We start from the raw sequence: 13397 nt of genomic DNA, 5'->3' as shown, positions 1-13397 counted from the left end.
AAAAAAAAAATGAAACCAACGGGAACAAAAACACACACAGGAACTAACTTTCAAAGTCAAACTCAGGGTCACTGAGAGGGCTGCTCAGACCAGAATCTGCAGAAAACAGTAAAAAAATAAAGAAATAAAAATACACTCTTTTCCAAAAGTTCATGCTAATAAAACTAAAAAAAACAAAACAAAAACCAACATAAATTTAAGAGGAAATGAAAAGTTATTTTTTGTGCTGATCAGGCAGGGGCAGGGCCACGGGCAGCTGCTGCTTTTCCCCCCCAGCCCCCCGCTTACACCCCCGCTGCCCGGCTCCCGGAGACCGCCGGAGCCTTGCTATTCTCTGGAGGCTTTTGCTGCATTTCAAGCTGCGGCAGGGTGCCTGGAGGGCCGCTCTCCCTCCATCAACCAACACCGGGTTAGGATTTTTAAAGGGAGCCCCCGCATTGAAATCCAGTAGGAGCTGGGTGCCCGACTCCCTTGAGAAGCCTGCCCAGGTTGTCAGCGGACTACCAGGATAAACTCGCGACCACGGGGCTCTCTTTGGCCGCGTAAGGGTCTCCCCAGGGGAAGGGCTGGAAGCATCGTGGCTCCGGACGTTTTAAAGTCGAGCAGACAGGACAGCGAGTGGCCTGGCAGGACCAACCCAGCAGCGGCTAATGGGAAACGCTCAGTGACCTACGCGGCACTTAGAGATGGGAAGTGCTTTTCTGTGACACCTGCCGCCCGGCAAGGGTCAGAACTAGCCCCTCGGCTATCACCCTCCACCCTAGGGGAGCTCACCCCCGCTGCCTGGCTCAGACCGAGATGCAACTAACTGCAGGCACGAGTACTTCTAGTGCATTTGCTCAGTTTTCAGATGGGCTTTGGGGCACTTGATGCCCCCAATGCCTCTCTTCCATGGGGCAGCTGAGCTGGTTCCCACCGGGCTACCCTAGGGCCGGACCCATCCCTCCAGCACAACCGCGGCTTTTCTTTCGATCAGCCCAACCTGAGCCTTGCCCCCAAAGCCAGTTTCGCCAGCAGGCGCCGGGCGACGGCTCCTTCGACGAAAATTAACTTGCTGGAGAGTTGCAACGGGGCCTCCCCTGAGCAAGCTGCTCAGACAACGGGCGACCTGGCAGGCAGAGCCGTCGGCCCCTGCGTTCGCTTCGCTGTCCCTGGGCTCCATCTGCAGCTGGAGGAGGACTCGGCCTGGATCCCTGCACCATCAAAAGGGCAGGGTGGTACCAGGGTGGCACCCCCGGAGTCGCTCCACTGACCCCACAGCGGGGGACAGAGACTCTGCCTGTGCTCAGACCCCTCGGGCTGGGATACACCTCTTGCCCCCGCTTCCCAGTGTGAGATTTAGCCTTTATTCAGGCACAGTCTGAGCTGCTGAGAGTACGTGGCCAGGAAGGCTACCCATGGGCCCTATCTGCAACTCCCAGCCCCTGGGGACCTACCAACTTCCGGGAGAGAAAGCTCAGGCAGCCCTAACGACAGAGACAGGCAGGAGATGGAGGGGGCGCTGCAGAAACAGTACTAGCAAGCACAGCACGGCCAAAAAGGACAACCAGCCCCAAAAGCACAACAAATTCCTTTCCACCTCCTCCAGCGTGAAGCGCCCAGACGCTGGGCAGCGTGCAGAGGTGCTGGGGGTGTCTCTGGGTGAGGATGCGTCTTTGCCGGGCACCTGTCAGGGCAGGCTTGCAGAGGTGCCATGCAGGCAGCTAACGCATGCATGTCTACAGGACCGCGTGGGGGTAGAAGGAGAGTGCAAGGTGCTGCTCTGGCAGGTATTAAGTGTATTACTAGGGGGGGAAGGAGAGCAGGGTGCGCCCGCAGAGGGGATCTACACCAAGTGAGGAGGCACTGCTTGCAGGGAACAGCTGGTTGCCCCAGTTCTGCTTCTGTTCATAGAGAAGCGCCATTTCCAACAGCGCCACCGTGGACCAGGACATTGTGCGAATCCTGCTGGGCCTCTCAGAGGCACTGTGTTGGGGCGCGAGGTTAGGGAAGGTGGCAGCATCGGTGTCTGCGGGTGCCTGTCTAACCTGGACTGCGCCAGACCTCAGCGAAAGGCCTTGTTCTAGCCATCAGCCACCGTCCTGTACAGCACGGCTGCTGGGTAAGGATGCAGCACGTTGCCCCCGAGCGGGGCTCCAAGCTGGTATTTCTTGCAGCGCTCACAACTTAGCACAGATGAGGCCCGAGAGACTCCTCCGCAACGGCCTAGGCTAGCGCCGGTTCCCAGCAGAGGCAGCACTGCGACAGCTGGTAGGTATGCAGGCAGGGAGGGATCGCGACAAGGGCAGCTCCAGGTGTCCGAGCGTGGGAGGCCGGTGTGCAGCCGGTTACCTGGCGTCTGGAAGTTGATGCGTCTCATCTCCACGGGGTCCTTGGGGTGGTGAGGGGTGATCTCAGCGTTGTTCAAGAGGCATTTCGTCCGCGGCTCCGAATCCTTCCGTTTGCTTTAAAGAAAAAAACACAACAAAGCCAGAAGCCTCTTAGCATGGGGCCCGTCCAGCCTCATGACAGACTCCAGCCACCCGGCCGCGCGCAGCCCTGGGGCTGGGGGGCAGCTCTCAAGGGAGGCTGCGTTCAGTGCAGCCGACTCTTGAGTGGAGGGAGCTTGGGGTGACAGACCAGGTCCGATAATGGGTGTAAGGGACAGTCGTGCAATGGGCACCAATGCTGAAGTCGGCGAGCGTGCAGCACCCACCGTGCTCGCCCTTCAAGCCAAGAGCAACCTCCTGAAAGCTGCCCCTCGTGCAGACGGGTCTGACAAGCTCAGTATGATATGCAGGCTGTATCCCAAAGCCCTCATTAGCCACACTTTCTGCTCGGCTCCTGGAGTGCAAGTACACGCGCTCACACAGCGAGTTATAGAGGCCACGTCTTGCACTCCACCAGGCATACGGGAGCCTTGTCTACACACACAACTGTACCGCTTTCACGAAGCGGGTGTTACCCCTGGCCAGCGTGGACATACTAAGAGCTCGGGCACACAAAGAAGCTGCCTTGCCTTACCTAAAAAGTGCAACTTGAAACCACGTGGCTGTCTGGGCACACCGAGACCGGATTTCACCAGGCTTGATTAGAAGTTGGGTTAAACCAAACTGAAATAGGCAGGTCTCAGACCCATTCACACAGCCTTTTGCACTGGTTTAAATACTCTGGCTTAAAATGACGGCTTTAGGGCTCGAGTCTTAGACCAGAATAAGAATATTCACGCAGCGTTTTGCGCTGGTTTTCCTACACGAGTTTAAAATCGTGGCTTAAAGGCTTGCTTTCATAGGGACGCTGCATGCAGTCAAGTAGGGCTTGGATTACCCAGCGCCCACGTGCACTCTCCGAGCAGGACTTTGAAAGTGGAACGAGGCACCTCGCACTGATCCTGCCCTAGGAGCATCCACCTGGGACTCGGCCCCGAGTAGCTAGTGCCGTGTAAAACTGCGCTGCAGATCGCTGCACAGCAGCTTCCCGGCAGGACGTGCCCCAAGTGAAGCCGCGGTCACTCTGCATGCAGACCCGTTCCAGTTTGGGCCCGTGCATTTTAAGCCCAAGGGACTGGAGGCAAGGGCAGCATTTGCAAGGCACGCACTCCTCTACCCCACGGCTCCAAGAGCTGAGAGCTGGTTGTCTGGCAGCTTGCACTGCAAACAGAGGCTCTCGGGCATGTCATAACCTAACCTAACTTCCAGCAGCACCTCCTCATGGACACCGTCCTTCTCAGTCTGGATCGGGCAGGTGCCCCCCATAATCTGCCTTCAGCTGCAACAGTTACCCACATGCAGCGTGGAGCATTTCATGCCATTTTGCGCTGTTTCTTAATGTCCTTGCTAGTGGGAGACCCTGCCAGGGGCTCCGCCGGCTCTGCACGGAGCACCGTTGGAGGACTCCAGCACTTTGCAGCTTGGAAGGAGCGCCGTTTTTTGCTGCCGTTCATGGTTCGCTGGCTGAACCTGCCGGTTGCTTCTGGTGAAAACTCTCCCAGCCTCGGAAACAGTTGGAGAGGAGTCTGAGCTGTAAACAAACTCTGCGGAGGGCCTGGCGGAGGGAGCAGGCATCGCTTCCACACCGGGATGAGGACAGCTTGGCTGGCCAGATCCAGCTTCCAATATGCTAGAGGCTGAGAAAGTCTGTGCGGAGACAGCCCGCACTCCGCTCTGATTACAACCCAAGCTGTCTGCTGTCACCGTCCTCCCGCCCAAAGACGGGCTCGTTATGCTACGGGGCGAGGAAGGCGCTGGCCCTTCCTTCTGGCTGTCTGCCTTCCCTGCTCTCGGGCTATCTGGATCTCGGATGTCCCGCAGGACACCCGGGAGCAGGCACTAAACTGACAGAGGCTCATCGCGCAGGCAGGGACCTTGGCCCAGACACACAGCCAGCCCAGCGCAGGGGAGATGGAAGCAGATGCCAAACTTGGCGCTCTTACCTGTCTGGCTTGCTGTCCAGGGAAGCAGCAAGTAGAGGGAAGAAAAGACAAACGTTTGGGTTAGAAAGGAGCTGCAGAGGCAGCAGAACCAGTCACGCAGCTCTACCTCTGATGACCCACACGGACGAGCAGAGATCTCCATCTCGCGCTGTCTCTAATGGACCCGAGAGGGGACTCCCGAGTGCCCCAGCTGCCCCGGGGCATTTCGCACGCACTCGGGGTAAAGCGTGTGCCTCCCAGCAGGAGTCGAGGACACCCCTTGGGGTACAGACAAGCACAGGGATGACAATCAGAGCATGGCTGCACGGTGCCCAGCCTCTGCTCGGTGAAGCCTCCAACCCAGCAGCGTCCCCGTGGGCCTTGATCTGATGCAGCTGCTGCCACCTCCCCGTCCCCAGCCTGCTCTGCTTGCTTGCTCTCCAGTCCTTCCCTCACAATTCACACTCCTCTGCCCTCTGCAAGCGTCGCACATGGTGGAGCCAGACCTAGGGTTTCCTGATCCTGAGCCGAGCGCTGGGGTGCAGATAAGCAAAGCCTGGGCTGGGGCTTGCCGACCTGTGCCTATGAGCTGTTCTGGCAACTGGCTGCATCAGGCAGCAAGAAAGGAAAAGGGCAGCTTTCAAAGGCACGTTGGTCTTCTCCTTGTAATCCTGACCTCAGCAACAGCCTGATCAGCGCGCCTGCAGGACGGATATCCGCCCAACTGCTGGCAACTATTTACTCGTGGGAGCAGGGCGCTCCTTTCCGCCCCCCCCGTCAGTGTGTGGGTTAAGCAGCTGGGGCCCAAGGAAATGGGCTGAGACCAGCCAAACACATGCCATCTACACCACTGACCTGGCAGAGAGACGCAGCAATACTGACTCTCACCTTGAGGTGGAACCAGGTGGAGGTCCGTAACTACTTGACCAGTCTCCTACGCCCCCCAGGCCCTCCTTTTTCCCTCTCCTTTCCCCACGGCTGTGCGCTGTGGCTCTGATCGAGGGGGTGCCCTCAGCCTAGCAACTCTGGCCCAAGTGGGCAGGTCGTGGCTTTAGCCCCCGTGGCTCGGGCAAGGGAGCCGAGTGAGAAGCCTCCCTTACTTTTTATAGAGCAGGATGGCAATGACAATGCAGATGATGAAGACCACGGCCAGGACCGGCCCGATGACCCATATCAGCCCCTCCTCCCCGTCGATGATCGGCTGCGGGTCGGGGTTGTCCAGCTGGATCACGTCGGAGAAAGGACTGGCTGCGAATGTCTGGAAGACACGAAGGGTCAGAAAATGGGACTCAGGGATTTGGGATTCCCAGTGGAAAAGCTGGAAGAGGAGTCAGAGCCCTTGCACCTCCCTCTGCAGCACCCGGTGCTGTCCAGGGGCAGGGGCGGGCGCCAAGTCAGAGGGAGCTCTGGGATACCCCATTCCCATGAACAGCCAGGCTGGGCCAGACCCACAGCTCATGCAGTGTCCTCGCGGGGACGCTGGCTGGCGCCCGGTGTTTCAGAGGGGGAGCTTTGACGGTGGCTTGCAAACACCTGCTGTCAAAGGTCTCCACCTCGTGACATCCCAGTGATTCCCCATCCCTGCCTTCCTCTGCTACTCCATGCTCAGCTGGGGTTACATGGCACCAGGGGAGGGGAACGGATTCAAATGAGAATTAACGCTCAGACATGGCTCGACTAATGAATACAGCGGGGCACTTCTCCCTTCCCTTTCCCTCCGCCCAGCCCTGGGCCACGCTCCCGAGTGCAGCGAATCGCTGCTGTGTCTCAGCCCAGCAGGAGCTGCCTTCCTTACCCAGGAGCCCAGCGCACCCACTTCCCTCTGGCTGGATGGCCGAGGTCCGCGCATACACTACATACAGCGGTATGTCCACCTGCCCGCCCACGAGGATGGGCTCCTGCCTGGCCACCACTCCTCTCCGTGCTCCAGGTGCAGAGGCAGCCAGGCTCTCGAGGTCCCCGTCTGGGAGGGGACCAGGGGGCTTTGCTGTGCGTGCAGCCGTGCGGGGGCTAGGTGTGCTTGAAGGGTGCTGAGCTGCTGTGCTGTATCTGACAGCAAAGGGGGAAGCTGCCCAGGCGGCACACCTGGCCGGGAGCAGAATAAAGCTGCACACAGGGCAGCCGGGCTGCAAGGTAGAAGGGGGCCAACCCCATGGTGTGCGGCCTGCATGGCGAGCAGTCCCTGGCTCCCGAGAAGCTGGACAACCCTGAACTACGGATGCAGCAGCAGCCTCTGAGCCGGTCTCGGGCCTCCGCACAGGGTCTGACATGACAAAAATCCCGCCCCCCCCGGTGCAGGAAACCCCTCATGCCAGCACAACAGTGTCCGCTCTCCTTGCACCTTCCCAAATGTGCCCGGCCTGCCCCGCCGTGAAGGAGGGGTGCTATGACATTAAGCAGATGGGGAAGAGACCTGCCCAAGGTTACTAAGGCAGGCTGAAACCTCGGGGGCCCGTGGCTCTGATCCTCGTGTGCACTGCACCAGAGCAGGCTGCTTACGGCAAATCCCCTCTGCTCCACGCCGCTGCCACAAGCGGGACGCTGCCGCCCAGGGGAACACAGAAGCCTGCCGCTCTTTCAGTGCATTGTGAGCAAATCTGCTGTACCTTGTTCTTAAAGCAGAAATTACTGCAAGCGGGAGTAATCCGATTGGGAAATCCATTCACAGGCGTGTCGGCCTAATCCCTTAATATCGAAGAGACATCTAAATATTTATTTGCAAAAACCCCTCTGAAAAAAATTATTTCAATAACTTCCTGCTACAATTCCACAGGGGGATTTAGAGCCGCGCAGTCTTAGATGCTGCTGCTTTGCAGCAGGGGAGAGGTACGTGAATGCTGGAAGGAATTGCTCGTGGAAGGCCAGAGCCAAGCCTGTTCCTTGCCACTCAAATCACTGCCCCGTAGGACGATTGCCCCTACAGCCCAGTGGTTTCCCCCTCGGACTGAGTCTGCTGCCCTCGCTGGGCATGGGGGCACTTTCCTCTGGGTGTTGTTATTTGTAAGGGTCCATGGATGGGGTGCATCTTAGCTGATATTTCAGCATCCTCCAGTTCTGGTTGCAAAGCAGGCGCCCAAGCATGGAAAAGCCACCGCCAAAAGCAGGCTCGTGAAAGGTGAGAGCATTGCACTCTCAGGCCCCGACTCGCACCGGCCGGCTGCAGTGCACAGATATGGGCTGTGTATGTTCGCACCTGTGCTCACAAATTTTGGAGGTGGATTTAAATTTGGTGCCTTTTTTTTAAAGGAGTCCCAGGCAGATGGTTGCTGAGCACCTCAACAAGGGCTCCAGGGTCCCAGGCTGGCCGGCAAGGTACGCACATACTCAGAGCCAACCCTGGTTGGTGACCAGGGAGCAGGGCCACTGGCACCTGGGACAGGGAAAGAAGGAGAGCTCAGCACTTACCGCCTCATAGTCCTGGAGGACGGCTAGGATGAAGACGACGTATCTCTGCCCGGCTTCCAGGGCTTTGTTTTCAAAGTTGTCGTAATGCTTCATGTCCCCCAGGAGGAAGTGGGAGGGCAGCACGCGGAACCGGGCGGCGATGTACGGCTTGGCGACCTCCAGGTGCCGGGAGTGGCGCAGGCTGCGGCGCTGAACCCGGGAGATGTTCTGCACGAGCTGGGAAAGCAAAGGGAAGTGGCGGCTGAGACAGAAAGCCTTCGGCGCGTACAATACTGATGGGACCGCAGGGAACCGAACCGCCCAGTACCGAACAGACTGGCACTGCCTGCCTTGGGTTCATCCTCGCCCTCCCTCTGGGCACCGGACTGATCCACCCCAGGTTGGCAAGCGGTGCATTACGTGGGGCCGAGACGCCACAGCCACCTCGCTGCGCACTTGCGTGAGAGCTGGCCAAGCACTCACCTCCTCCAGGTCCATCTCCTCAGGGCTGCTCATGGGATTGCCGCGGGATTTCTTCAGAGGCACCACTACGATGTAGTAAGCCCTGAGAGGCATGAAAGGGAGGCACAAGAATGAGTCACGGAAGGAAAGGGAGAGAACAGCCCTCCCGGGAGTCGTGCTGTGCTCTTGCAGGGTGGCCCGTGGAGCTGATACCCGCTCTGGCACCTTGCACTTGGGGCCACTGTGGCAGGCTGTCTGCTCCTGATGCCTGGGAATAGCAGAAGCCTCAGCTTTGTCCTTTATGAGGACCCTTGTGTTACGAGACCCTTGGAGAAACGCAACGACCATCAAACACATGCAGTGTAGGAGGAAGGAGTAATTATCCCCATTTCACAGTTGAGGAAACTGGGACACAGGGAGATTAAGTGAGTTGCCCCAATCGCAGCGAATCGGCAGCAGATCCAGACACTGCACTCGCATCCTGGGCCTTACCCACCTCCCGGTGCAGGAGTTCAGGGTGCAGCAAGGGGAGCGAACTGGCAAAGTGAAGTCTATAAGATACAGAGGGGCGGGGAGGAGACTGGACAATGGGACACTAATTTTGCCAGATCTAGGTCATCAGCTTGGTTTCCAGTGACCAGAAGTCATTGCCCTGTCCAGGGATGGGCCTCTGGTAAATGAGCTGGTGCTTCGTCCTGGGCACGTGGGGGAATAGCCCAGGATGAAACGAGTCACAGAGGGCGAAGCCTGTCTCTTGGCCCTGGGAGGTGGCTCCTTCACACCGGGATGGAGGCACTGTGGGTGGCTGGGCGAGAAACGCTCATTCTGCCAGCGCCCGTGCTGTACCCAGAGCCATGCAGCAAGGTCGCTGTAGCAAGAGGTGTTGCACACAATTATAAAAGTGCAATAAGAAGCTTAATTTATAACAACAAACTTAAAATCGCTCCGGAGGAACCTACTGGACAGGCACTGTGGTCTTCACGTCCGGCAGGATCACCACCACACTGCCATCGATGTCGGCCCGGTGGGTCACCTCGGGCTTCTTGGTCAGGATGTCGGAGGCGGTCCAGGCCGCCACGTTCTGCTGCAGGCCGCCCATGCTGTTGCCCTGGTTGGTCAGGACGAAGTTGTAGAAGGTGCGGGGCTTCAGGTTGGTGATGAGCTTCTTGGTGGTGTGGCCTTCCACTTTGATGCTATCCTCGTTGTACTGGATCTAAGAGCGGGGAGGGAAGGGACAGCCGCGATACCGTGAGCGAGGCCACACAACACAAGTCAACCGCTCTCTTTTTTGTGACACGAGGAGTCTGGCAGCCACCTCACGACGCTACAAAGGAAGCGCAGCGCACAGCACGGCAAGGGGATGCTCCCTGCTGCTCTGCTGCAAGCCCCCCCGCCTGGGCAGGAACAGGAGCAACAGCAAACGCGCTGCGTGCACTGATGGTGCCCGTCCGTATCACTGCCAAAAACGTTCTATCGATTTTGCAGCCCTCAATGGGACGCGAGAGCTGCAGCCCATAGCCCGACACCCAGGACATGCCAAGTCCCAAGCCGGAGACGCAGCTGGGGTCTCGGCATGCCTTCAGGACTGGGGTTTGTCCTGAACCGCAGGCGTCGCTTCCCAGGGACGTGGCAGGGCTTCCCCTTAGACTTAACCTTGAAAACACCAGCCACGAATGGTAATGTTGGCAGCACTACGGGCCCGGGGAGAAGGGCCAAAGGGGGGGCACCCGCCAGACCCGCTTGCCTTGTAGGTGACGGGAGAGTTGTAGTTCTCGGGGAACTCCCAGCTGAGGAGGACGGACGTCTTCGTCACCAGCTTCACCTTGAAGTTTTTGGGCAAAACTGCTGGAAGAAAGTGCGGAGGGAGGGAAGAGAAGAGGAAGGGAGGATGGGGCAGAGACAGAGGCGGGATATCAGAGGCTGACAGCAGAGGCGCCACCCTCGGGGTAGCGGCACCGACTCAGGGAACAGAAGGGTCTGCTCCCTCCTGCACACTTTGCTCGGGGGTCGCCCAGCCCAGCGCCCCCTGCCCTAACCTAACCTGGGGAGGGGCGAGGGAGGGCCCCTGCCCGCGCCTAGCAAACGCGCTACGTGTCTGAGTGGCTGCTGCGGAGAACGAGGCGCTGGCTTTCTGAGCATGCTCAGTCGAGGAGGAGACCCATCCCGGGTTTCGTTCGGCTTTTGGCTTTGGTCTTTTTAATTTTATTTTTGTGTGTGGTCTTTTTGTGTTTTTAGGCGGCTCGCAAAAGCTGAAGAAAAGGCTCTTCCCACCTGTGGTAGCGACTGGTCCGCCCGGGTGCCAGTCAAGAGCGTCCGGACTTAACTTGGAAGAAAGCGGTAAAAGGGACTTACCTGGTGAAGGCAGAGAGGAGCTTAGGGACTCAGCGTGAAACCAAGCGCTTTGCGTTTACTCACAAAGCCTGTCTGAGGTTGGCTTGACCTCTCCAGCTCTCTGCCTCCTGGCACCAGCCCCGGTTACATGGAGATAGAGAGAGAGAGAGGAGAAACCGGTAAGTCCTACCTTGGTCCAGCTGGAACGTCCGATACTGGACGGTTGGGCTGTACGGCCCGGGGCCTTTACTGGTGTGAGCACGGATTTTAACATCGTAGGCGGTGTTGGGTTTGAGGCCGTTGAGGGTGTACGAGTTCTCTGGGGAGGGGGGCAGGTCTTTTTCCAACAGGTTACTGGGGGAACCGGCTTCCCAGTAGGCCACGGTATACTTGACGATGGCGCCGTTCCTCTCGGCCAGCACGGGAGGGAGCCAGCCGAACTGGACCGACATGGAGGAGATGTTGCTCGCCTCGAGGATTTGGGGGTAACCCTTGGGGATGTCTTCCGGGATGGTGAGCTCCTGCACGGCTTCCTCCCCAAAGCCAGCCCGGCTTTTCACGGCCAACTTGAACACGTACGTGGCGCCTTTGTGGATGTTGACGGCGGTGTACTTATCCTCCTGGGCCGCGAACTCCAAAGTCGCTAGGGGGGCGATGTCCTGGCGCCCAAACTGCAGCCGGTAGCCCATCACCTGGCCCTCTGCCTCCAAGGGGGGCTCCCACTTCACCAGGAGAGCGTTCTCCTGAGTCTGGTGCACAGACAGGATTGGCTTCCCTGGAACTGGGAGAAAGGAGAATAGAAAAGAGACCATCAGTGCTGTGCTAGTTTTTGCATGGGGCAGGGGGACCTGCATGGCAGAGCTGCAGGGCAGACCCCACAGAGGCGGCACGAGGGGGTCCTGCCGCTCATTTGCTGGGTGGCTTCAGGCCAATGCTGCTCACTGATGTTTTGGGTGCCCAACTGGGCAGCTTTGGGGGCCGGGGTGCCTCTAGCTCCAGTGACAACTCCTGAAATGGTGGCACTTTCTGGAAGTCAGGTCTCAAAGGATAGAGTCCCAAAGTCAGCGTTTGGCCAACGCCGGCCTGAACTGCGCCGTACCTTAGTGTCCCCATATCGCCACAGCAAGACAGTTACTCCACGCTCCCCACCACGGGCGAGCGGGCTGATGTCTGCTCAGCCGCGTGGGTTCAAAGTGCTCGGTGTTATTCCAACGCTAGATTCAGATGCACAGGACTGGACCTGTGTATCACTCCTTCCTCCCAGAAACTTTCGGTGGGAATGGCTGCAAAATCAGCTGGCAGCAGGGCCCAGAGTGGACCCCAGCGTCTCAATGCCCAGTGGCCTGCTCTAGCCCCTGGACCACGCTGGCTCCCTACGGCCGGGAAGAAAGAGCCCAGAGTCCTACCTCCTGCCCAGCCTTTCCCCCATGCGCCAGCCGGTAAGGAGAGCGCGGTTCGTGCAGGAAAACAGGGCTGGAGCAGACTGGAGCCAACTGGGAAGTGCAGAGCTGCTGAGGGTGAAGTAATGACGGCGAGGAAAGCTGTGCTCCTGAACAGCCCGGGGTCCCGAGCGGCCGGCATAGGGCCAGCTGAAGGGAGCTGGCAGCCGTGCGATCACCCAGCTGGGAGCAGAGAGCTGGGGGCAAGCGAAGCCTGGCAGCAGAGCCCAGCCTGCTCCTTCTCCCCTCCAGAAGGAAAGGCAGGACATCACGAGGCTGCTGATGCCCGTCCGGCTCCCACTGTACGCAACCCGTCGGACCGGCATGGGTCAGGGATATTGCGGGAGTTCGGAGGTGCCGAGGAATGCTAAATGAGCTCACGGTCGCAGCTGCTCATGGCCGCGGTTTCGATTGCGTATGCAGGCCCGGGGGGTGCTGGAGCCAGAGCGGCGAGGGCATTAATTCCACCAGCTCCTGCATCGTTTCTACTCACTCCACTCTATTAAAGATCTAATTTCCTTCTCTCTCCGGGCTGGCCGGGGGAGGAGGAGAGAAGGCAGAAGGGAAGGGAATTGGGGCTGTCCAAAAATACAAGCCAACTCTGAAGTCAGCCTGACCGGGGCCTGCAGGTGAGCGTGGGAAAGCTGCTCTGCCGCTTGCACCGTCAGCTGGAGGGGGCAGGGGCAGACACCTCCGTGTGCATTTGTGTATGACCTTAGTGTAAAACACCACGAAAGATGACCATCGACCCTGATAACACAGACCTGACACCCTGACCTGCTGCAGGTAAAGCAGGCATGGGCGACTGGTGCCTCCCAAGTCTGGGGGGGCACCAGATTGCCGACCGGGGGCAGGGGAGGTCCCCCAGCGGCAGATTGCCGAGCCGGAAGTGCACTTCCACCGGCACTTTGCTTCCAGGGGGGCACGGCCAGTCTCGGGGGGTGCACACGCACCCTACGTGTCGCGAATGAAAGCAGGGGACCCACAGCAGCCAGTCCTGCTTCTATAAAATGGCAATATACACTCAATATGTATAATTCCAGTAGAGATGTAATAAAACCATGAAGCTCTACATCGATACACCTGTATCTTAGGGACCTGGGCAGGCAGGGGACACCAGGGAAGTCTCCTTGACTGGTTGCAGCAAACCTGACATCCAAGCACACAGATGGGGGCTGCCTGTAATGCATGTTTTATTCATTTTAAACTGGTGGAGAATGAGTGGTGAATGCAATTGGGAAAACCTCCTTTGGAAACACTTAAGAAGCACAATGTTATTACAGAGAAAAACAATGCCATTACCTTTATGTCTCTGTTTTTATCACAAATGTGACTATAATCAGCTGGGCCTGGAAATATTACATTTGCACAACAAATATAATTTGGGAGCA

At 58.3% G+C, this 13397-nt stretch overlaps 1 protein-coding gene across 10 annotated transcripts in view; it reads right to left on the bottom strand.

Annotated features, from left to right (window-relative positions):
* Window positions 1-13397, bottom strand: part of PTPRS (protein tyrosine phosphatase, receptor type S) — a 165842-nt gene that overhangs the window by 27077 nt on the left and 125368 nt on the right. For 3 of the 10 annotated variants that reach the window (XM_025196479.1, XM_025196484.1, XM_025196485.1), the window contains 9 exons: window positions 10758-11348; window positions 9981-10081; window positions 9196-9449; window positions 8258-8339; window positions 7796-8011; window positions 5491-5648; window positions 4412-4423; window positions 2332-2444; window positions 49-96 (listed from right to left, as the gene is read on the bottom strand). In XM_025196479.1, the coding sequence (XP_025052264.1) occupies window positions 49-96; window positions 2332-2444; window positions 4412-4423; window positions 5491-5648; window positions 7796-8011; window positions 8258-8339; window positions 9196-9449; window positions 9981-10081; window positions 10758-11348 (1575 nt within the window). The remainder of the gene's footprint in view (window positions 1-48; window positions 97-2331; window positions 2445-4411; window positions 4424-5490; window positions 5649-7795; window positions 8012-8257; window positions 8340-9195; window positions 9450-9980; window positions 10082-10757; window positions 11349-13397) is intronic. The other 7 variants (XM_025196480.1, XM_025196481.1, XM_025196488.1 and 4 more) reach the window with 5 other exon arrangements.

This window comes from Alligator sinensis, unplaced genomic scaffold (genome assembly GCF_000455745.1).
Source record: "Alligator sinensis unplaced genomic scaffold, ASM45574v1 scaffold1295_1, whole genome shotgun sequence".
Taxonomy (NCBI): domain Eukaryota; kingdom Metazoa; phylum Chordata; order Crocodylia; family Alligatoridae; genus Alligator; species Alligator sinensis.
The sequence above is the reverse complement of the archived record's forward strand: the minus strand, read 5'-3'. Positions and strand labels throughout refer to the sequence as shown.